This window comes from Xenopus laevis, chromosome 8L, assembly GCF_017654675.1.
Source record: "Xenopus laevis strain J_2021 chromosome 8L, Xenopus_laevis_v10.1, whole genome shotgun sequence".
Lineage (NCBI taxonomy): Eukaryota > Metazoa > Chordata > Amphibia > Anura > Pipidae > Xenopus > Xenopus laevis.
The window spans coordinates 62370065-62395989 of record NC_054385.1 but is presented as its reverse complement, the minus strand read 5'-3'; the positions used below and the strand labels follow the sequence as shown (position 1 = coordinate 62395989).

Genomic DNA, 25925 nt, shown 5'->3' with positions numbered 1-25925 from the left:
ACTTTACAAGTACATTAGAGAACATTATAGACAAATAGCAAGGGACCTTTTTAACCATAAAGAGTATCACCGCACCAGAGGCCACCACTTTAGACTAGAGGAAAATAGCTTTTTGTGGAATGCACTGCCGGTGATGTTGTGATGGCTGATTCGATTAATGCTTTTAAAGCGATACCGACACCAGAAAGTAAACTCTTTTATACATCTACCATAATATTGCCTTTGAAAGCTACTTATAACTTTGCCATAAAGTATTTGCACAATGCTTTTACATTACCTGTCTGATGCCCCATGTTCCTGCATGAGGGGGCTGCCATATTTGTGCAGCAGGAGTCCGTTAGCATTGGAAACTTTAGCTGACAGACTGAGATGGGACAGTCAAGTTGGCAAAACAGTTAGGTATAGGAACTTCAACTAACAATAACTTACATAAACAAACCTCTCAGCAAAAAAATTATCAACATGACCCATAGGTAACTTTTAATGTATATTCATATTTTTAAAAGTTGTTTTTTAGTGTCAGTATCACTTTAAGAGTGTCTTGGATGATTTTTTGGACAAGCATAATTTCCAAAGCTATTGTGATACTAAAATCTATATTTAGTATAGATATGGGTATATATAATTTATGTGATGGTAGGGATGAGTCAGTGTCAGTATGTGTATGTATGGATGCTGAGTTTCATTTGGAGGGGTTGAACTTGATGGACTATATGGGGTTTTGTAGCAGTGTAACTTTAGACATAAGGCTTCAGGTTGCAGTCCCACAGGGTAGACAAGTAGCCACCTGACATAAAAGATATGTTCACTCTTGAAGGGGTGAATTTGTGGTTTTAAACAGGGGGTTCAATTTTAAAACATGCGAATGCAGCATGTGCATTGTGGTGCATCATTGCTGTGCATTTGGGTATGAACAAGATATATCACTTTCCAGGTAATGATTCATTCCTAACATTGCCTTCTGTGTTCTCTTTTATGGGTTTCACATGGGTGGAACCTGTCCTACTTGCTACTGCTTTGGTGGCACAAGGGCAGGACAAGGTGGCCTCCACAGCCCGTCGAAATGAACTCATGCGAAACACATAAATGATTGGGTTGAGGGCAGAGTTGGCATGGGAAAGAATAACAGCAGAAAGGATTACGTCTTCAGGTACCACACAACTTGGAAAAAATAGGTGCACCACATTTAAAAGATGTATAGGAAGCCAGCAGATGACAAAACAGAAGACTACAATGAAAAGTGATGTGGCCATACGTAGTTCTTTCACTACTATTCGGCGCCTTCTTCTCCTCCTGCTTATTTCTACCTGCCATTCAGCAATCTGACGGATCTGTTTCCGAATTTCCAGGAAAATACGAGCATAGAGAACAAGCATGGTTGCTAATGGTGGGATGACAAAACCAAAAAATATTAGATAGACCATGTATGATTCAGAGATGAGGCTGCTAAAGAGGCATTCGCTGTTTAGTGGAAATGGTTTCCGCCAGCCCATCAGTGGCAAGAGCCCTGTAATTGCTGCTAGAAACCAAGTACCAAGTATAACAAGAAAGGAGGTCCGAGGAGTGACAAAGGCACGATAGTGGAAGGGGAGCATAATAGAAATGTAGCGCTCTACAGCCACAGCTAGTAGTCCAAAGATTGAGGCAAGAGAAAAGGTCATGAGGTTACATAGCATGAAAAGGCAGCAGTACAGGCTGCAGCGGGCCACACCCAAGTCCAGAAGAATGGCACAGGGGACAGCCACAGCTCCAACTAGGATATCAGCAATGGCCAAAGAAAGAAGAAAGTAATTGGTGACAGTACGAAGCCTTCTGTCTCTTATCACAGCCAAGCAAATCAAAATGTTTCCTATCACAGAAAGCACAGCAGTCAGCACCTCTGTGACAAAATATGGGATGTTGGTAATGGTGAAACTGGGGCCAGAGATGCCACCCACATGAGGAGATGAAGTAGAATTCATGTCTGCCAACATAGGGAGTATCTTGCCATCCTGGAAGTAGTAATGAAAGGCAATGCTGGAGAAAAAAACACTGTGTTAGTTAAAAGGTTATTTTAATCAAATCATTTGCTAATATTAATACTACTGTTACTAATAATAATAATATCCTTTTCATTCACCTACATAATGATTGTGATGTGAAGTTTTCTACTACATTACATTTTAACAATCACAGAGTTTCAAAACTCTGGAATGATCCCTAGTTTTTACTTGTCCGTGGAAGAAATTCAGGGCTCAATGGTTGTTCTGTCTCTTTTACCAGAGAAATCCCCAACAAGAGCATAAGAAATAATTCCTGTCTGCAAAACAGAGAATAGCTCGGCATCCTGTTAGTAGTATTGCATTTGTAAAAATTGTTCTAAAAAGTTTCATTGTTAAAACCATGAGCACTGAAGGGATTGTATTACCTATTACCTGAAGGGGTTGTCCTCTAATTAGCTGGGTTATTCTTTGTGATTATATTCAAGGTAGGCAATTAAGGCAACTGTTAGGGGCAGATTTACTGTATTCATTTTTGAGTCCAAAGGGGATTCAATGGAATCATGGGGGGTAATTAGCAAAAACAAACCACTTGGAAGTGGAAGTCCTCAGGAAGCTTTAGGGCAAAGCCAAGAAGTGTGAAATGCAGTGGGTTATATAAGTATGGAAGCTAACTTCCAGAGAGAAGGAGCCTGAATGTGTGACCAAGACGAGAATGTATAAAGTAAGTTGCAAGAAAGCCAGTTCAGAACCAAAGGTCCAAACTTGTGGCTACTAGGAAGCAGAAGCCAGGGTCACAGCTGAAAATCTATTAGTTGCTCAAGTAGTCACAGTGCTTTGTGCTGCTATCTAGAATAAACTCTGCCCAGGCCAATGAGTTCAGCACAAAACCTGACCAAGTGTCAAGACTACAGCATTTGCCATTCAAAGTAAGCTAAGACCAATAATTGAGTACAACAGTCCCCAAACCACAGAAGTTACATCTGCAATTATTGTGAATCTTCCCCACAGTGGGAAACTGCTGGGAGCTTAGTGGCATCTTGTATTAGTTCCTTAAATTAATCTTTCAAAATGTAAATTCTGTGTTTAATCTCGTAGGGCATTCATATAAGGGACTGGTTGATGGAAACAAATCTTTGTGAGGGATGCTAAAGTTAATGTAACCAGCTGATCAGAAATATCTCAGGTTTACATTACTGGACAGTCATAACCATAGCAGAGCCTTGGAGTGCCTTCTTTGCCAGCAAAATTCTTGCCCCTGATTATAGCATATCTGAAAATGAAGAGCATCCAGGCTTACAGCTATTTAAACTGCTGCAGAAGGGAGCCAACAAAGAAGCATTATAATTGCACTTGACCCTGTTGACTATGACTGAGCATGGATGGCTAATTTTGTCAGCTGCTCTTTCTATCCTCAGACAAGTAAGGGGAGATTAATTAAATACATTAAGGGTCATGACACACAGGCATTAGTCGCCTAGCGACAAATCTCGTCTTCTTCAGGGCGACTAATCTCCCCAAACTGCCTTCCCGCCGGCTAAAATGTAAACCACCGGCGTGATGCCACTCGGTGTGATTTGTTTTCCAAAGTCACCTGAAGTTTCCTCACCTGAAGTTTCCTCGCCTGAAATGCCATCCAGCCGGCGATTTACATTTTATTGGGGTTCGGGGAGATTAGTCGCCCCGAAAAAGAGGAGATTTGTTGCTGGGCGACTAATCTCCATGAATCTGCCTGTGTGCCCTGACCCATAAAGGTCACCTTAATTTGTTTCTAGTTTTGCAGAGGTGGTTTTTGTGTATGTTATGTGTTTTCCTTGGATTGTGAGCATTAGAATTATCCCTCCATATACTAGCCAAATATATACTGTATATATATATATATATATATATATATATATATATATATATATATATATACACATATATATATATATATATATATGTATCCATTGAAAATGCAAACAGTCCAAGTGTCAAAAACACCAAATGTGGACCATCATTTTAGGCACTTCCTGAAGACGGCCCAAGTAGAGTAGCCGAAACGTTGAAATAAAAATGTTTTGTTTTTTTCACGTACAAAGTCCTTGGAGTGCGGTTTGTTACTAATGTTATATATATATACACACACACAAACATCAGAAAATTGTGGTTGCATTCCATTGAAAATGCAGTGTCAAAACACCAAATGTGGACCATCATTTTAATTATATAAACAGATTATAGAGTATAAGGTACTGTTTTATTATTACAGAGAAAAAGGGAATACTGTATATGTTAAAATGTTGAATTATTTGATTAAAATGGAGTCTATGTGATATGGACTTCCCACAATTCATTCTGGATAATGTGTTTCTTTATAACGGCTTCCATACTGTAGTAATGTAAGTTGCAGTTTCTATACTAATGGGGAAGTCCATCTATGAATTGATGTTGCAGAATAAACTATTCTTTTCAAATTTTCATGTATTTCATTGGTTAATGGCACATGCTCTGTTGTATCTTAAAAGGGAAATATTCACACCTATTAATATTAGCCCAGTGCTTCGTTAGGTTAACTACCTTCGAATCTCTCTCAAACACATATGAATTATATTTTAAATTGTATTTTATGGAACAATAATGCTTAAATTCTGCATTTAAAATGCAGCCATAAGTTAAAATTACTTCCCTGACTGTGATGAAACATAGATATGGCCCATTAAGACCATGAACACGATCCTACCTTGTGGTACCTTTGGTATTGGTAGTTCTATAATTTCTACTGGATATCTGTTTTTTTACAGTCCAGTATGCCTTTACTGAGAATTTCCAGTTTACCAAGGGAAAATAATGTCAGAAAAGAAGCAAAAAGAAATAAGTATAGATACAGTTGGTAGCAAACAATGATGAATCTCACCTTGTAACTGTAAGGAGGACGAAGGAGAAGAGTGGGTGAGTGGGGATGTCCTAGAACAGAGAGTAAGGAAAAAGGCTAAATAACTGAGCCTGGGGTTGAGCATTTTTGAGATCCCCAAGCTCAAAATGCTGCATATTGAAATTTTAGGGAGTCTTAGACTAGATTGGTAAACATAAAAATATAAGAAAAAAAACCTTAAAACTAATGGTGTCTCCTATATCCCTTGGTTAAGGCAACATCATAAGAGAGTCCAAATCATAAGCAGCTGCATGCAGGTAGAGTATATATAAAGTCACTTCCAAATCTGAGATATTCACTCTAGAAATCTCAACATTCCCAACATGGCTGGCCACTTTTCCTAGTATGAAGTATTTATAACAAACTAAGGAGAGAGAAGACTTGGCCCACACCAGGTGGGAGTGGTGTATTGAATCCAGGGGTCTCATATTAATTGAAATTGAATATGTCTGTCATATTGTATACTAGTAAGTCGAGCTATGGGTAATGCTATCTGATAGGGGTCACTGAACCCAGTAAAAAATAAATATGATCCTCTGTGTGCCTACATTTTTATTTTTACTTGTTATTTGTTTCATCGCTTTCTGTTTAAACAATGTCCTATTGATTTTAAAGCCTATTATTTAAAACACTTATTGGATACTAGGGAAATAAGTACACCTAAACTGGAGAGCTGAACACAAAAGCAAAAATAAAAACCCAGACAATAGAAAAAAAAAATCAAAAAGAGAAATTCAGTTGTGAATTGTCTTAAGATCAACTGCCTACATTGTACTAAAAGTGAAGTCAAGGTCGACTGCCCCTTTTCGCATAGGATAATTTACAAGAGAAGTAAAATGTACATAACAGCATAGCTGGTGCTTTTCACAGCATCACACGTCTGTCACTTACCCTCAATGTGTCTTGTAGAATGCTTGATCTATACTTCTGGATCCTGGAGAGTTTTGGTTTTTATAACATTAAACACAAATAGCTGTTTTCTGAACAACACAATGTTGATATAAACTTCCTGGAGAATGTTCTTCTAGTCTATCATAGAGAATTCACACTCAGCTTCTCAATCAGTATTCTGATTTTTTTTTGTGCAGGGGTGTAATTCTCACAGCAAGGGAGGGGCAGGTAAAACCACAGGTCTCTTCAGCATGGGCAAACTGCATGCACTTTTTAAGGTTCTTGTTGTTATTCACTGAGGCATCAGCATGGATATGTCCATATAAATATGCAGATAGCAAACATAAGGTATGTTATTCGCACACTAGATATATATAGATATATATATATATGTTCACATGTTTCATTACAGTGCAGAGCATCAGCTGTTTTTATTAGTTTTTTGACTAAATATTCATATCCTTTAATTTATTTGTGTGTCTGTATATTTACTTAGATCATGATGTCACAAAATGGTACATAGTGAACAGACTGATGTGTACAGAGTGATCACGGGAGTTATTTTTATTGGTTCACCACCAGTACTTTATAGGTTATTTTTAAAATGTTCTATAATAATCTCCAAGGGTGACAGTTGACATTGTCCTCCAGTGCTTATCACACTTGCGCCTCAATAATTCTCTTTGTGGTAATAATGTTTTAATGCAGGCAAGCGTAAACTCTGGATGTTTACCGAAACAAATGCTAGATCAAGCGTGAGGTGAGAGAAATATGAGGAGTGTGTTATGGCGGCAACGAAAATTGTGAGGTGTTTGCAAAAGTTCAAAGCAAAATGTCCAAGTGACAACAAAGTAATCTAGTTAAAGTACCATATTTCACGGGTTAAATTGCAGGTATCTACAGTAATAAAGTAAAAGATTTATTTGAGTGATTTGATTAGTTTGAAGCGTTGCGTGCTAATGATATACATGGTGCTGCATTTCCTTAAACGGTCTAACATAGTGATATTGCTAAAGTTCAATGGGGTTATTTTCTCTGAACAATGTAAGTGGTCGAATGAGATTTAAGCCATATGCAGAATATGAATACAGTTTTCCAAAAGAAAAAAAGAGTGGTTTTTCAGTCAATATCTGTAGACGTCAAGTAAACATAGATGAATAATTGGATATCTGCAGATTAAACCAAACCAGTTGCCTCGTTTCCATGCCATCATAACACATATGCATTTCAGCTGGGTGCTTTCCCAGCATCTCCTATCAAAATATTTGCTCCAGCCTACCTGCTATTTGTTTGATTGTATGTGAAATGTATGAACACTTCTCTAGCCACCCCTCTTTCTCCAGTAATGCAGATGCTTTCTTATAACAGAATTAAACGATGATAACACCTTAAGTGTTGATAGGAAATTTATTCTGTCCTGACATTTCTCTTACATACTAGCTCGTTTAGGGATTTGAGATGAACAGCCATATATAGATGTAATAGTCCATGCAATAAAAACAATTTACATAAATGTTATTCTCATACACAAATGACCTCAATATCCACTGAAAGATATTCTGAAATAATACACAAGATCCATCAACAACCTCCATAATATATATCGTTATAAATGGTGCTAAGGGATGTCATCAGTTATAAACTGTAATGAGGGATAACAATTACAAACCTTTCTCAAATGTTTCCTAAGCAGAAGAACATCAGAGTAGTCACTTTCTTTCTCCTGACAACTTCCTTTCCTACTTGGTGGTCAGACTGGTGGGAAACTGAGCAGCAGGTGGTGCTGTTGTAACAAAATTCATTCATATTAAAAGTACATGTATCCTTTAATATCTTGAAATTAAAGAAAAATAAATTATTAATGTAAATGATAAAAGTGCTTAGAATAGCACCCTCATACATTTTACATTCACTTATATTAAAGGTTTACTTTTTTAAAGAAATCCCCCTCCCCGGGCACTCTCTAGATGCAAGTGGGGGAGCAGGGGGTCTAGTAACCCATAGTAACCAAATGTTTGTTTCCAAACAGCTGACCAGCAGATGCTACAGGTTACTAGATAAGTAGCCATTTATTACATTACCCCCTATATGTTTTCTCATTTAAGGGGTTATGTGAATCCTGCTATCTAAAGATAAAGGACCTATAATTCCATCATCAAGTATTATTGCTTTGCTCCAGCATTGATGCTGCTCAAACTTATTACTCCAAGGAATACAACTGTTTGGACTAATTCTAAAGTCTATGTGCATCAATTTTTTTTGATGTGCTGTGAATTTTTTTGATGCACATTTTTTTCTCTTATATGAGTCTATGGGCGTCATTTCCACAGCGAAACTCTGCAAAAAATTTTCCCATCCCACTACCATCTTAAGATGTGCAGCCATCTCACCTCACTTGCCACAGGGTAGAGTCCTGCGCGGGTCCATTTTTTGGAACCCGTACCCGCAACCTGCAATCTGCAACCCGGACCTGCAACATTCTTTCTTATCCACAATCCGGACCCGCGACCCGCTAACCATCAATCGTCCGGAAGTGCTGTCATTGTAAACCGGAAGTGACATCATTGGAAGTAGGCGTGATCAGAAAAAATGAGTAAAAATCGCTATTGAGAAGACCAGAGGCCCAAACTGCGACCCGCAGAACCGCCGACCCGCGTCTATACCAGCAACCCTGAGGGTTTTTGCAGGTAACCCGCGGGTACCTGACCCGCTGCAGGACTCTACCACAGGGTTCAGGCCCGGACTGGCAACTCCCAATGGCACATTAAAAAAATGGGAAGGAAAAAAGTATGGGGTGTAAAGAAAAGAGGAAAGAATGGAGCAGGGAAGGGGAAATGAGGTGTCTCTGGCAGGTTGGGAAGGGGAGGGAGGTGGCAGGCATTCCTCTCACATGCCATTCTTGATAGCCAACTACCAGGAGGAAGGATACAAAAAAGTGGAAAGCATTTGATACATAAATACTGAGGAAAGAAATGTTGGACTGCACGTTATACCTCGCCACCAAAATTCCTTTAATACTACAGCATGTCTATAAACTTTGGAAAGTGTAACTATAGCCATAAATTTTTGCCTTTATGCTACACGCGTTATGTTTGTACAGCCGAACAATTACTATAACTGAGCAACAGCGCCGAATCTGAAGCACTGCAGTAATGCTATGGGAGGCGGAGCTTCAGTCTCCCACTGCAGAGATTACGCTGCTCTACTTTTGGCGCGCAGACCTTCCCGCTCCTTACCAGTTGCGCGTTTCTTCACACTGTGAGCCATGAGGCCGAGGGGAAAGCTGCGACGTGCTAGGTGGGCGCCTGTAATGTACATTTGGTAGGCGCTGTTGTGTGATAGACCATCAATTCAGTACAACAGACCACAAATGAGAGTGGGAAGACGAAGTTTGACAACCTTGAATACACCATGGCCAGAATGGAGGGGCAGATAGCGTGACAGATGAAGTGGTAGCCTGAATACCTAGTATAGCGTTTTTAAAGTGTAAAACCTTATGTAAATATTGATTTTTATGGATCAGGACTAATGATACCACAGTCATTTTATTGCAATGTCTTTTTCTAGCTGTGGTAAAAGTTGCAGCACAAAGTTGGCCTACAGACTGCACAGAAATGGTGCCAGCACAGGTCTTAATCACTTGCTAATTAGCTGTAGAGTCACAGATGTAATCAAGAAAGTGGCTTACATTTTACAGAAGAAAGGGGGATCAGTGAAGAGGAACATTGCTCGTTTAAAGGGGAAATATTGTCAAGTTTTTGACATTCTCCTGCATTCTTGTGGAAGGAAAGTCAGGACACATCACTGCATATATTTAACAGAGGTGGACCACAGAGCATGTTAAAAGTGTTCATATAAAGTGACATTTATTAAAAACAATGATTCTTTCGACCCTTAGTTTAAAGCCAGGCATCCTACATTATTTATTGTTGTCTACACCAGGGGTCCCCAGAACCCGGCTGCGGACAGCCTTCAACTGGCCGCCGAGCCTAGTGCCCAATTAACATGGCACTCGTGGAACATGGAATTGGATGCTGGCGCACCGAATTGGACGCCGACCCCTCCCTGACGGCCCACCCCCCTGGTCCTTGCAAAAAAATTTTTGCTCTGCACCAGTCCCAGGCCAAAAAAGGTTGGGGACCACTGGTCTACATGATAAGGGCAGTTTTTAAATATGACCTTAAAGGATAACTTAACCTTTAAAATAAGTGAATGTAAAATTGATGAGGGTGCTATTCTAAGCACTTTTGCGATGTACTTTCATTAATTTAATTCCAAGATATTAAACGATACATGTACTGTTAGTATGACTACATTGTGTCGTTTTCCAACCATTCTGACCACCAAGTAGTCAATGAAAATTGTCAGGAGAAAAAAAAGAATGAGGGCTGCTCTTGTAGCAAGAAAGATTTGAGAAAGGTTTCTCATATTTTCCCAAACCAGAAGAAGATCAGAGCAGCCTATTTCTTTCTCCTAACAACTTCCTTGCTTGGTGGTCAGAATGGCCAGCAGGTAGCATTGTTGTAACAAAATTCATTCATATTAACAGTACATGTATGGAATTAAAAAATATGACTGTACATTGCAAATGTGCTTAGAATAGCAACCTAATCACATTTGCATTCACTTATAGTTAATGTTTATTTATAATTGCTCTCCTGCTGTTGCATTTATATCTCACCAAACCCCCCCCCCCCCACGGCCTGTCATTTTTGTGTCAAGATCGACCCACACCTGATGTCCTTGCATCAATATTGACATATCAGAAATCTCTACGTCATGATCACCACATCTAACTTCCTTGTGTCAAGATAAATGCAGCTAAAATCCCTGAGTCATGACTCAAGTATCAAAGGTATTGTGCTGTTATCTGGCAATTGTCAATTAAGCAGGGCACCTGCGCAAAACCAACCCCAAAAAAAAAAACCTTAACTGCAATGTAATTTCATGTTCCTATAGACTCCAATAAGTTTTGGTGAAATTTCAGAGTTTTGTAAATTTTTCAACAAAGCAAAATGGGCCAGTTTTGGTCATTACTACAAAAAGGACAACTATATGGGGTTTACCCTGGTTTACTGTGTTATGGTGACAATTTTATAAAAATGAACATGTAACTAAAAGGCCCTGTTTATCTTATTGAAAATTCTTAGGACCAGTCACCATAAACCCAAAAAAATCTGTAAATTCTACACTACAGGGACATATTTATTATGCTGTGTAAATTGAAATTCTCAGAAAGAACTGTAAAAAGTTGTGTAAAATAAATGGTCGAATTTATCAAGATGTTTGAAATTTTACTCCATCCGAAGGCCATATCTGGTGCCATTATTTTACATTTCTTCTGGCGGAAATTACTTTAACACAAAACACAAAAATTTTACAATGTTTTTTACACTGCAAAGCGTGTTGATGTGTGGTGTATTATCCTGCTGTTTTTTTCACAGCATAATAAATATGCCCCTTAAAATAGAAATGTGGAGTTAATCTGATTGATAATTATTTATAAGACAAATATTGGCTTGCTTTGGGAAATTCTGGAGCATGTATATCATATTCATATATTTGGTTAATTGTTGCAGGGAGAAGGGACCCCTAGATTTGGAGGTGTTGGCCACAGCTCTTCCTGGTAGACAAATGCCAAGTAAGGGTGGCCAGGTATGTATAATCTAATGTAAATATATGTATGTTTGCATTTTAATCAGTGATAACAGAACAACCAAATTCATTACAAAAGTGATACTATAATAACATTTTATATTATTTAAATTGTAGATTAGTTTACTTCTGTTTACAGAGGCGTACTTCATGCTGTGTATTAGTATTATTTTCACCAGGCTTTCTGTTCTCTGGTTTAATGCCTCAATAAGTTAGAGACCACATTCTAAGGGGCAGATTTACTAAAGGGTGAAGTGGCCATCACTAGCAAAAATCTCATCTGCAGAGTCATCACCAGTTTACTAACATGCGTAGACGACAATTCACTAATTAAAGAGAACGTCGCTAGCGCAGTTTCGTGCCCTATCACCAGGCAAAATTTACAGAATAATGCCTCTCGCCAGAGTTTCCTTCACCACCTTAGGCCAGGCGAAATGATAAGATAAAACTACATCCTCCTCAATCTTTTTTTAAGAGGGATTGCCTTCAAAAGTTCTAACTATTAAATATTTTTGTGTTAACATTTCTTTCCCAACCATTTGAGGGGCATGCCACAATTGTTTTAGGGTAGGCTCATGTCTAGGGCATTAGAGGATCTATTTTGTCTTTCTTTTGCTTCCTTGGACATTTGTAATAAAAAGTTGCAACTTCAAGCATTTGCACCAACATCTCTAATAAAGACGTCTGTATGACCTGTATGTACCCACCTTATCCAAACTGACCTAAGCGTAAGAGTACTAGTGAAGTTTGATTAGGCAGAAAGGAACGCTAGCGAAAGATTGCAATGAAATAGTTGGGCTGACTAATTAACGCTAGTGAATCATAGGGGGGCAGCAACAGTAGGCAAAGGAAGTGAGAGTTGGGGTAAATGATGGAGTCTTTTTGTCACAGTAAAGGCAGTCGATCACCTTTCAACACTTTTTTTTAGTTCATTTGCTTTCAGATAGTTAATCAGAAATAAATACTTTTTTATCAGTTACTTCCTATTATTTATTTGTGACCATTTTTCTAATATGGAAGTTTGAACTTTCATTTTTCACCTTTTGATTTTTTTATAAAGCAGCTCTGGGAAGGAGTTCACTGACTCTGTAAACTGTTCTAAATGATACATTAGTTGATACATTGCTTATATTTGGCCCTGCTGATTCAAATCCCTGAGCGGCTGTTATAATGATACAATAGTTGCTAAAATTCCATAGATGTGACTGAGAATTTTATCAATTTATGTAGCTGATTGTAACAGTTCAGAATCTGCACCTGGATTTTGTAGTTTCCAGACTGAGACACCAGTGAAAGGAACATTAAACTTTAAACTTCAATTCTTGAATCATGTTGAAAAATGGAAAGCAAATGAACAAAGTCTTTATTTCTGCTGAACAATCTGAAACGTAAAAAAAGTTTTTGAAAGTTGTACAACCCCTTAAAAGTAGGGGAACGGAAGAGCAATGCCTGGTCCACAGATAATCTACAACAAGAGATTTGCAATTTGGGGACAGGCAACGAACTGGCATGTATGAAGCAAGGAACAGAAGGTTGTAGCTATAGGCGATTCAGTTTATTAGAAAAGCGGATAGTGTAATCCCTTTGCAAGGACGCTACTTGCCAAACTGTCAGTTGCCTGGTTCAACATGTGGTGGAGCAAGTAGACAGATTTTGGGAGAGGCTGGTACAAATTAGTACCAATGGCAAAATTATAGCAAGTTCTTAAAGGGATTCTGTCATGATTTTTATGGTGTCGTTTTCATTACTAAATTACACTGTGTACATTACAAATAATTAATTCTACCATTTAAAAACTGGTTGTTATTTAATGGAAATCTACTTCACCTCCTACTGTTGCGCACTTAATAACGCCAATAAATAGTAAGTGCCTCTGTATAGGTTGAACTTTTTAAACAGAGGCTGAATCAAGGCATTTTATAAAATGTGGGTATTATGGATAGGCGAGTACCAGTTTCATTAAGGTGTTAATTGTGGTGAAGAACTAATCAACAGTAGACATATACAGTGATGGGACCTGTTATCCAGAAAGGTTGGGACCTGAGGTTTTCTGGATAACAGATATTTCCATAATCTTCATACTTTGTCTACTAGAAAATCATGCAAAAACATGAAATAAACCCAATAGGCTGATTTTGCTTCCAATAAGGATTCATTATATCTTAATTTGGATCAAGTACAAGGTGCTGTTTTATTATTACAAAGAAAAAGGAAATAATTTTTAAAATTGTGGATTATTTGGATAAAATGGAGTCTATGGGAGACAGCCTTTCCATAATTCAGAGCTTTCTGGATAACGGGTTTCCGGATAACAGACCTGTACAAAGATTTGTTGTGTTTTAAATTCCTGATAACTTGTCTGATAACTTGTTTCTATATGTCCAGCGGAAGCTTTCAGCATGCTTATAGAATATCAGGTGAACACTCATGAGCTCCTTGCAGTTTAGAAATAACCTATCCTATGCTATTCAGGAACACTACTGCAGTGCTATAAATCAGGAAATTACTTGTGCTCCCTTTTCTTTAGTTATACAGGGGGTCCGTGGGTTACATAAACCTGACTTACATACAACTCATTACATACAGAGTACAGTAATGTACTGTAGTTTGCTTGGCCTTTATTAGCTTTTAGCTTTAATAAACCACTTGCCCAATCTCCTCTGGCATGTGTTGTCTACTGCAGAGCACTGTAAAAATACATATGCACAGAAAGGTAAAAATACATATGCACAGAAAGGTAAAGATACATATGCACAGAAAGGTAAAAATAAATACTATCTTAAGACAAACATCTGTCTTGTTGCATTTAATAAGTAATTGTATATGTTTCAACTTACATACATTTCAACTTAAGAACAAACCTACAGACCCTATCTCGTATGTACGGTAACCCGGGGACTGCCTAAGGCCACAATTGACAAAATGTATTAGCCCAAAACACACCCATTTTAAGTATTGCCCAAATTATAAAATATGAAGGTGTCTTTACAAATATTGCTTTACAGTATACGTATGTTTTTATCTCACAGCGCATACTCCTTCACGTTCTCTCATACATAGAGTTTCTTCGGGGGAGAATTCAGGATGAACAAAAGAGATTTATTTCTAAAACTAGTCCACAAGGTAAAGGTAATCTCTGAGAAGTGAAAAAATAAAGAAAATTTTTTTGATATCTATACTTAGGGCCATTCTGCAAATAATTCAAACTCTGAGAAGTGAAAAAATGAGGAAATGTTTTTTTTGATATCTATCCTAACGGCCATACTGCAAATAAATCAAACTCACACTTAAATAGTTCCACACATAATGTGGGAAAGGAGCTCCTAGGGGAAATTGTATAACGAAAAAAAATGAGACTAAAACAGTGACTTTACAGGTAAAAACTGTAAGAGGAGGTTTTTTTTTTGTAGCTGAAACTGCACTGCGGGTGCAATTTTTGTACTGACTCCTGGACAAGTATATTTTTATGATTTTGTTCCTTTTTGCTCCTTGCTCCTTTTTGCTCCTTGCTCCTTAGCTTTGAACTCTTTTGTTCCTTTTTGCTCCTTAGCTTTGAACTCTTTTTCTCAAGACTGATTGCAGTTTAGCAATGGCTATTAACTGTACTGCAGACCAAAATTACATTTTATCCTCTTGAGGTAAAGTTAACTTAGCTTTTTTAATACAGGACAATACCTCGTAGGTAAGAACTGAATGGCATTGGTTGCTTGATTTATCATCCACAAGTAACAAAGTATGTAAGTTTGAAAAAAGACACACATCCATCAAGTCCAACCTTTTAAGTCTATATATATATATATATATATATATATATATATATATATATATATATATATATATATAAGATGCCTAACTGCTAGTTTATCCAGAGGAAGGCAAAATAACTCAATTTGAAGCCTCTCCAATTTGCCATAGAGGGGGAAAATATTTCTTCCTGACTCCAAGATGGCAATTGGACTAGTCCCTGGATCAACTTGTACTATGAGCTATCTTCCATAACACTGTATTCCCTCACTTGCTAAAAAGCCATCCGACCCCTTAAAGCTATCTAATGTATCAGCCAGTACAATCGAAGTAGAAGGATTTACCGCAATTCGATCGAACGAAAAATCGTTCGATCGAACGATTAAATCCATCGATCGAACGATTTTTCTTCGACCAAAAAAAGATTGCAAAGCCTATGGGGACCTTCCCCATAGGCTAACATTGACTTTGGTAGGTTTTAGGTGGCGAACTAGGGGGCCGAAGTTTTTTTTAAAGAGACAGTACTTCGACTATCGAATGGTCAAAGTAGCCAATTCGATGGTCAAAGTAGCCAAAAAAAACATTCGAAATTCAAAGTTTTTTTTATTTTATTCCTTCTCTCGAACTAAGTGAATGGGCCCCTATATATTTCTCCTGTTCCCTATTAATCTTTTTGAGGTATACAGTGACTTCTTCTGGAACTGAATAAACAACTTGTCTATATGTAGAGACCCCAGAATTTAGTTGGGTAGTAAAGTAAACCACCACTAGAGGGCAGAGGGAGTTTATAAATAGGGAAGACATTAAGGGATCTGGGCCTTTTCTCCGCTGGGCGCCTCCCAGCGAGGTACTATAGGACCAGGGACCTGGTTCTAGATAGAATAGGTATACTTAGTGTGAGAAGTCACCTGTTATAGTCGCTCTAGGAGTGAAAGGTGAGCTAGGTTGAGTAGTGAGGAGCCATCGCTCCAACGAGGAGGAATAGTGGGGTTAGAACCCCGTGGTATTTGGGCCACTAGCATAGGGACTGTGTCTCAAGGGTGAGTTGAGGATTAGATAGAGTGCCAAGATCCAAGACCCCAGAAAGGGTGAGGTGAGGACCAGATCGAAGCCAAGATACAAGACCCCAAGGGAACTTCCTGACTGTTAGGATTTGCCCACTAAGAGGCATTTACCATCCGGTGAGAGAGGGTGAGATCCAAAGGAAGATCCTCCGAGAGTGGTGTATTAACTTCTATATTGCTCATGTAATAATACCTGCCTCAAACTGGTCCATCAAGACTGGAAAGTCTACAACACAATTTATTCCTGTGATCCTTTTCAAATAAATTAGTTACGTTTGATTGCACAGTAACCGTGTTGGATTGATTTTCTACTGCATCGATCTACACCAGGTACCGGGAGTTGCACAGGTACACTGGGGGTCTGGGCTTTAATAAAAAAGTGAGATAAACTTGAATTTTAATAAAAAAACCCTTATATATTGATTACTTTAAAACACTTTTATTTTTTACTGTTCTTTTAATTTACAATATGTATTTGCATATTTTGGTTGCCCTGTAAAATAGTGCATTATGGTAGTTGACAGGTTAAAAAATAAACCTGCCAATGAGGGTTTTCATCTAAAAACATGGATTCAGAGGATAAGGAAAGGAAGAGACTGCTGTTAAAGAAAAGTGCTTTGTGTTAATATGAATTGGAAATTCTGTCTTTTTCTCTGTTATTTTCATATCTTCCAGTCTGTTCTTCCTGCAATATCACACCCATGCAACAAAAATCCAACAGACAGCCTCAAAAACCTAGAAAGTGTGGGTTCCTGACAGGTAAGATACTTGTAATAGTGCAGGAAATTGATGACTATAGGGCTCATTTGCTGAAGTGGCAAAAACATTGGAACTGTACTTTTATACCCACAGTGACATTTAAATCAGCATTCCATTGGCACAAAGAGCAGCATCTATAGGTGCAACATACAAAGGGAATTACAGTGCCTAGCATAATTATTCACCACCCCCCTTTGGGGCTGGTGGCAGAAACCCATCAACATTAAAGGCCTATGTTGGAAATTACCTGAAAGTAATATATGAAATGGAAGTAACTGAGTAAAGCACTATTGATTGTAACCTATCCTGTCTGGCTTTTATATGATATGTTTCAATAGTTTGGTCTACAATGGGAAGGAGAGGGTCCAACCAAAAATAGAATACTGTTTGGACCTTATTCCTTGATTCAATGTCGTAATTTATAATTGTAGATATTGTAACTGAAATTTACAAAATTGGTTAATGACTTTCAAGGGAAGCACTTTGCGTTAAAGGAAAAGTAGATAATTAATGTCAGTTACAGCCTCATTATAACCAATAACTCTATCAGGTCCCAGATATAAAACCCAAGAACTAGAACCAGTTAGTGTCTACATTTTTCTGGAGGGAGTGTTCTGTGACATGCAGCAATGCATATATGGCGGCCATGTCCAATAATAAAGCCGCTGTGGTGGAGAATCTTTTTCAGTTTAATCTCAGTTCAGGCATGGTCTGCAAGCTTTTACACAACCTTATAAATATGCACTATACTATTTTGTAGAATAATAGCATAGTAAGAGTTTAAGTTGTTTTTTCTATATTGCAGTGCATTACAGACCTGCTCTGAAGTCACACCACTCTTTGTCTGTAAGTGCATACAAAAGCACAAAAATATGGAGCCCAGAGAGGGACAGAGAGTCCAGAAGAAGATTCTTTGAAGGTCAATTATATAACAGAGTGTGTAATCTGTTTAGTGTTGTGTGATGCCTAATAGTGTGGACTCATGTTAGAAAATGTTCTTGTAGGTCTTGATGCACGGTTTGGTGTGGACTTAAAGGATAAACAAAGGTAAGGGTCTTTCAAGAGTATTTGTGCTAGATAATCCTACCCCACACGTACACTTAAGTATGTACCTTATATAATATATTGCACTTAACAGCAAAATTGAAAAATACAAGATAGTCGGCAGTACAACCGCTCAGCTTTCTATACTGGTCTCTCTCAGAAAATCTGGAAGTTTTGTTTCTGCCCACTTTCCCCCTGCAAGAGTTCAGCAACTTGACTTCCTTTTAAAGTGCACTTTAGAAGGCTGGACCAGGAATTAAGGGCAGTTGGTGTGTCAACAATTGGATGATTTTAAAAAAAAAAACATCACCCCAAAATAACTGGCTCTTAGGATATGTCATTGATTTATTGAAAAGTGTCAATAATATTGACTTATATATTGATTATATATATTTATATAATACACAAAAACCATGAATATCCTGTAAATTATAGCCTTATAAACGGTGAGTTCTGATGTCATCAGTTATAAACGGTGAGTTCTGATGTCATTTCTGTCACATGACTCATTGAAATTTGTGTATTATAATAAATAAAGTACCCCCAGTTGCAAAATATGAGGATATTAGAAGTTACCTCGGAGTTCCATGACCTGTATAAAAACACTCGGCCTTCGGCCTCGTGTTTTTATATGGTCATGAAACTCCTCGGTAACTTATAATATCCTTATATTTTACAAGAGGGGGTACTTTATTCACTATATAAATTTATATTTAGGAAAGCAAAATGTCAAGTTGCCAGTCATAGAATTCTTGCTATCTGAATAGCAGAAAGCTAGGCATGGTCAGTAATTTATTTTCTAATTCAGGCATTATTGCTTGACAGGCTGGGGAAATAAAAAAAAAAGGTTAAATGTTAAAATAACCTTTTTCTTTTTTTTATTTACTTATAACATCAACTGCAAGTACGGTAAGTATATACTTAATTTAGCCTTAAAAACATAATCTTGATTTTCTCTTCTTTAAATTGCCTTTAGTTGCCAATCCAGCCTTCTCTGTTTATCTCCCTCTTAATGAATCTTCTGCCTGCTTTCTGATGTTATCCCAGAGCTGTACTCCACACTATGTTTGCAATCTGTCTCTTTTCAGACAAAAATTGGTCCCATATCATTCACCCTCATCATCTGATAATGGTGATAATGGTCCATGGCTTCTGTCCATCTCGCTATCACCAGGTTGCCCACAAAGTGAGTTTTTTGAATCAGTGAAGTGTTTTGATAGTAATAGTATCCTTACCACTGCTTGTTGGACAATATCTTCTTTTTACAGCTATCAACCTTCAGCAAACACCAACAACTACTGTTGTCCAACTTGGTCTTAGTCCATCTCTACTTTCACCACCCACCGAACATTTTCAGCACAACATTTCTTCTCCAGGTTAGTGTATACAGGGCAGCCATCAGGGGGGGCAGGGGGCCCAGAGGGTAAGGGGGCCCTGCCACGCCACACTTACTTGATAAGCCGGGCCCCCCATCTTTCTGAGAGCTGCTGACTTCAGGAAGGTATGGACGTTTAAGGGGCCCTGGCCCCAATTTTCTTATAATGTGGGGGTGGGGGCCCTGGCCACCAATTTTTTTTTCTCATATGGGGTCCTAGCCACCAATATTTTTTAATGGGGGGGGGGCCTGGCCACAAATGTTTTTTTAAGGGGGGCCCTGACCACCAATATCTTTTTATTTTTTATTAACATGTGGAAATCCTAGCCACCAATATTTTTTTTGTATTTTTACTGTATGGTGGGGGCGGACCTGTGGGGTGGGGAGGGCGGACCTGCAGGTGGGGCTTGCGGTGGGCACAGCCCAGGACATTTTGTCGTATGCGGCCCTGTGATTTCTGATGGCGGTCCTGAGTGTATATATAATATTTTAGTTAGGCTTCCCAAAGAGAAGACAAGGGGGCAGAGTCACTAAAGGGCGAAGTGGCCGACACTAGTGAAAATTCGCCAGAAATCTTATCGCAGGGACAGGAGTAGAGGACAATTCGCTAGCGAACGAAACCGTCGCTAGCATTAGTTTGCACCCTATCGCCAGGCTACTTTTCACTGTAGCGAGCGGTCGTTACTCGGCTTTTACAGAATATTACCTCTTTCGCCAGAGTTTACTTCGCCACCTCAGACCAGGCGAAGTGATAAAACTAAGCTACATCTTCCTCAATCTTATGTCAGTGACATCATATCCTGTGTGCTGGAAATGTATTAAAATTGTAAAAAACGCTGGCGACTTTTCTTTTTTTAAAGCGGGATTGCCTTCAAAAGTCCAAACTTTTAAATATTTATGTGTGAACATTTTTTTTAAACAATTTTTTTAAACTAATTTGAGGGGCATACCACATTTGCGAAAATTCGCCAGTGTTCGGCTGCTGAGCCGCAACTTTACATTTTAATGAATTTGCACCTGGCGAAATGGTCGTTGGTGAAAATGCGCCCTTAAGTGAATTTGCCCCAAGGTTTGGTTTAATAGTTCCATATGGAAGCTAGTGACACAATTTCTTTGTTTCTTATAGGTATGTTTTTATTAGTCTTATAATCATACAGACATTGCATTTTTACCTTACAAGCAGTACTGTTAGATCCACCCCCAAACAATTTTTATAACCACCAGGGGAAAATATTCTTCTGTGGTGTCTTAATTTTAATTAAGCCTGGACTGTGAACATCTGGTACATCAAATTATTGCCCATTAGCTGGAATAAGTTTGACAACTTGAGTTATATCATTTATATACTCAGAACACTGGGTGCAGGGCAATCCATATGCAGAACAGGGTTTGATGAAACAAGCTGCCTACAATCTGCCTACAAATTCACTCAGTCAAAGATGTGCTTAGTGTCCCCAAGCGTGCTAACATTTAAATTTTAGAAGCAAAACCTCCTCTAACAATGTGGGTCCTTTCTAGGCAATTTGTTTAAGATGACATTTTAGTATTACCGTACTCAGACACACATATATTGTAAAGCTACCATAACCTGGGATAAATATGAGGAACCCAGGCATAACATGCTTGTCTCCCTCTACCCTCACTCTTGGCAATGGATCTGATGCTCCATAACTCTGATGATGTCAAACCTTACTCTGTGCGTGTCTAACAGGAACAGGAATGGAAAGGTGCTGAACATTTAAGGGCTCATATACTGTTGGTAACTTGCATTTTTTCCTGCAATGAGTTGAGCCTAAAACCACTTTCACTTGCATTCGCTCTTAAAGGAAAACTATATCCCCAAAACGAATACTTAAGCAATAGACAGTTTATATCATATTAAGTGACATATTAAAGAATCTTATCAAACTGGAATATATATATTAAATCTTGCCATTTTACATCTCTTGCCTTGAACCACCATTTTGTGATGGTCTGTGTGCTGCCTCAGAGATCACCTGACCAGAAATTCTACAACTCTTACTGTAACAGGAAGAAGTGTGGAAGCAAAAGACAGAACTCTGCCTGTTAATTGGCTCTTGTGACCTAACAAGTATGGTTTGTTTGTGTGCACCGTGAATCATATGATCACAAAGGGCGGCCCTGGCAATTTTCTATTTATGATTACCCGATGGCACATACTACTGAAAAAGTATATGAAAATGGTTTATTTACATGAAGCAGGGTTTTATATATGAGCTGTTTTATGCAATATATTTTTATAGAGACCTTTGTTGTGGGGAAAAACAATTGCACTCAAAATTGCACTGTGAAATGCAGGGCCAACCAGAAGATAATAGCCAAAACAAAAGGAGCATTGTCTAGAACAGTGATCCCCAACCAGTGGCTTGTGAGCAACATTTTGCTCATCAATCCCTTGGATGTTGCTCCCAGTGGCTTCAAAGCAGGTGCTTCTTTTTGAATTCCAGGCATGGAGGCAAGTTTTTTTTGCATAAAAACAAGGTGTACTGCCAGACACAGCCTCCTGTAGGCTTCCATTCCAAAAAGGGGCTACCCAACAGCCAATCACAGCCCTTATTTGGTACCCCCAGGGACTTTTTTCATGTTTGTGTTGCTCACCGACACTTTTTACAATTGTGACTCTCTCTTTTACAATTGTGACAAATGTGACTCTTTGATAAAAAAATTGTTGGGGTACCCTGGTCAAGAACAAGTCATGGTATGGGTTATGCACCCAGGAACTTGGTGCTAGTATTTATAAAGGCAAAAGGCCAAAAAGAAGTAAATGCATCATTACCTGGAAACAAAATGTTAGATATTTGTCAATGCTAAACTACTTGCTGAGAACATTTTCTTTCATGCCAAATGGTTAAAAGAATGAACATGAGAAAAATGAAGCATGGTGTTCCAGGGAATGCAGAAGAGGGTATGTTATGTTACAGAAGAAAGGTGATTCCCATCCTAAAATACATGTAGCTGTGTGCACCTGGAAAAAGAAATACTATCTCAAACCTAACTAGTACAAACAGAACATTAACATTAAACTTAAAAACAACAAATATAAACAAAAATGGTAAATGTAAAATTACATAAATAAAATATAATTGTACATACCATCCTGCACTTGTAGAAACAAAAAAACTGCCATTAATTTTAAGTTTTGACTCTGGTTACAATCCCATTCAACACTGCAGACAGCCTTCAGCACAGATAACCACAACTGTTGAGTTACAGTTTACCAGACGAGAGACACAATTCTTATTTTACTAACCGTTGCTCCTCTATGTTCTAGAAATGCCATACTTTCATCTGTAGAGCAAAAAGGCCCAAAGTTGTGAAACGTGACACAGTTATGTGTGGGATCAGATATTAGTTGAGATCTGTGGTAGGCTAAGAGCAGATGCAGCAGCAGCAAAATACAAGCCACAGTATATGACTTATGAGTATAAAGAGTGATATTATTATTGAAATTATTATCTGTTTTGTTTTCATATTAGTGTTATTTGAGGATGTCCTTCTTGGCTCCAGCTGTTCCCCTGATACTCAGGTAAGAGCTAATAGTGTCATTTTCTGACTCATGCTATCCAGCAGTTTGGCCCAAACTTCTTGTTCACTTTTTCTTTTTTAGAAGTCAATGCATCTTTCAACCTTTAGTATTGATCACAGCTACCAATCTCAAAGTGAAATTAGCACAGATACTAGAGACTGGAGACACCTTTATCAGTCTCAGCGTGACAACATTTCAGAGTTTTGTAGTGCTGGAAAGCACAGACACCAGGGAGGCAGAAGAGGAAGAAGAGCCAGACGAATGCTGGTAAAGATTGGGTGATTTTTCTTTAACGTTGAAAAGACTTTAGAGTTTAAGGAGGAAAAGGTGCATTGGTTTTCTCACCACCAGCTGGAAGCTGAAAATTTGATAATTTATTGGAGTTGAGGAGAATGATTGTTTAAAACCTAGACACATGGGAGGCACAACTGCAGCTGGGCTTGTTCAAAATAAATGAGCCTAAGGGAGGAACTCCACGATGCGATGGGTGCTGACACGTCGCCATACGACGGACCGCATGCGGCGTGTCGGATGTTTTGAAGAAACAGGAAGTGAAGGAGAATCAAATGTAAGAACTACATTTATCCATTTTATGAAAACGCAGGTTTCGTTACATCGTGGAGTTCCTCCCTTAGGCTCATTTATTTTGAACAAGCGCAGCTGCAGTTGTGCCACTTTTGCAGCAATCATTGTGCGAACCAATGACATTGATTAAAGGTACAAATGTCTAAAGCAGCTTCTTGCACTCCTTCCCTATCAGTCCATTCCTTTTGATGCAGGGGAACCCAGGAGCTTGCACCACCTTTTAGATAAGTGCCTAAAGATTCAGATGTCATTTTGACACTGAGTGCCAGCATTTAAAATATTTAGTGCAATTGCATCTCATCAAACCACATAGTTTTCCCTTTAGTTCATCAACCACAGTTGTGTCAGGTGCATCATTACTTTGTGTCTGGGGAAAAACCTCAATTGTTGGTAATTATAGTGATTAAACAAGTGCTTCCTGTTGATGTGTTGCTATAGGTGACTAAACCTGTAGCAAACTTTGCACCTTTTATTAAATATTAAATATAATTTGTACAGCTGTATAATAATCTCCAGGTTTTCAGACACTCTGTTAAAATCTACTTCTTGATCCAAGCTAAAATCTGTGCCATCCATATGGCTATTTGAAGTAATAATTGCACTTTTGAAAAAAAAAAAAACGAGTGGTTCTGTCAGCATTCATAAGATGAAGCTATAGTGCGTGTATTTATACCTTTTCTTCTCCTTTAATTCAGCAACTAGAAGGTTAACTGAATACAGGAACTGCTTAGAAAATCCATAGACAGGGTCACTGACACTCAAAAAAGCCATTAAACGCATTAGCATACTAAATTGCTAATATATCAATAAAAAAGAAAATTAAAGTAAATTGCAGTACTGCTCAGAGGACAGTTCTAAGCAAGTTTACACCAATCAAGTGTACCTGTATAAAATGTTCAATATCCACAAGACTTCTTTTCTCAAAGGGTTTGAGAGTTCAGTGTCAATACAATGAGATTATCATACATATCATCATGGTTACAGTTCACAGCCAGTTTCAGATTTTTCAATATGATTGCAAAAGGATACAATCTGCTTTTATTTAATATTATGTTTAGTACCTTCATTTAGAAAGTAAATAATACTAATATATATCTGATGGATACTCCTGCAAGTGTTTTTCTTTTCTTCAACTCAGGTATACACCTCTTTGTCCAGTGAAGATTCAAATCCATCTTTTTCTCCACGTGCAAAGCGCAGAGGAAGTGGAAGGAGACACAAATCGGGACGTAAATGCACCCCTCAACCGCAACATTTTAGAAAGAAATGTGTGAATGGATTTATCATGTTTTGCAGATTAAACAGACGTCCTTATCTAAGGTAACAAGTAGAAGGGGAGACAGACCAAAGGAGAAAAGTGATATGGGAGTGAGTGATAAGAGAATAGATGAAAAATTGGCCAGGGTGTGTGACCTTATTCTCTCTCCTCAGTGCTAACCCTGGCACCGCATCTACAACAGCTACAAAGGAGCTGGCAGAACTATGGAGAGAAATGTCAGCACAGGAGAGACGTCCTTACTGGTGAGGGAGAAAGCAAGTAATGAGAGTATGGGAGCAACTCAGTTGGAAAAGGACAAGTATAGTATACTGGCCATATATGGAGATGATATAAGGACATGGACTTGAAATAAATAGTGGGGTGGAAATTCACACTAGTATTAACCATTATTATGTATTATTTTATATGTTTTTTTCTCTCTCTCTTCACAGTGTTAAAGCGATTCAGTACAGTATCTTGCATGGCCGAATGGTTAAACAATGCTCAAGTGGACTGTCACAGGATAATCTCTCACCGCCAAAACCTCTTTCTGTGCTGCTGGCAAAGAGAAATGTGCATGCTTTTACACAGAAATAACACTGATTTATAAAATAATTAAGTTATCTTAGTTTTTCCCCCAAAACACATTAACTGACAAATTTAAAAACCCTGCAACTATTACTAATGTCTACTCAACCATCTGTTCATTAAATGATAATAGAGGTTTCACCTTTGCATTATGAACTAGCCGATGCAACAGTGTATCTTTGTTTCTCTTAGCTACAGAAGTGGATTGCTGCAGTGAAAGGATGGATTAGAGAAAGACAAGTGCACCCTAATCTTATATTTAATACTTCACCAGGACATACTATCACAAACTTCTGCACCCTTTTTGAAGTTTTGGACATTGTTGTCCTTTTAAAGTGTTTTTAAAGTTGCATTGTAGCTTTTTAACTAGTACTATATTAAAGTTTACATTTTGTTAAGTACACTTAGTAGATATCACTGCGAAAGTTCAATATAATTGTTTATCTATTTAAACTCAATACAGCATATGCTTTAGAGTGATGAATCCCTTCAAAGTAAGGCTAATAAATAATATTTAAAGTA

The 25925-nt window shown here is 38.1% G+C and overlaps 2 protein-coding genes across 2 annotated transcripts; one reads left to right on the top strand and one right to left on the bottom strand.

Moving 5' to 3' along the window:
* Positions 1 to 923: 923 nt before the first annotated feature.
* On the bottom strand, positions 924 to 1961 carry LOC108698509 (adenosine receptor A1-like). Its single transcript, XM_041573914.1, has one exon. It carries the CDS (start codon positions 1959 to 1961, stop codon positions 924 to 926), a length of 1038 nt encoding a protein of 345 aa, XP_041429848.1.
* A 6689-nt stretch (positions 1962 to 8650) lies between these two features.
* LOC108698926 (meiosis initiator protein-like) lies at positions 8651 to 25925 on the top strand. The gene is made up of 13 exons (XM_041572816.1): positions 8651 to 9081; positions 11364 to 11439; positions 14469 to 14562; positions 16923 to 17006; positions 17812 to 17925; positions 18011 to 18053; positions 19139 to 19236; positions 19319 to 19426; positions 22923 to 22972; positions 23054 to 23239; positions 24696 to 24877; positions 24989 to 25078; positions 25268 to 25925. The coding sequence occupies exons 1-13, from the start codon at positions 9050 to 9052 to the stop codon at positions 25410 to 25412; spliced, it is 1302 nt and encodes a 433-aa protein (XP_041428750.1). The 5' UTR covers positions 8651 to 9049; the 3' UTR covers positions 25413 to 25925.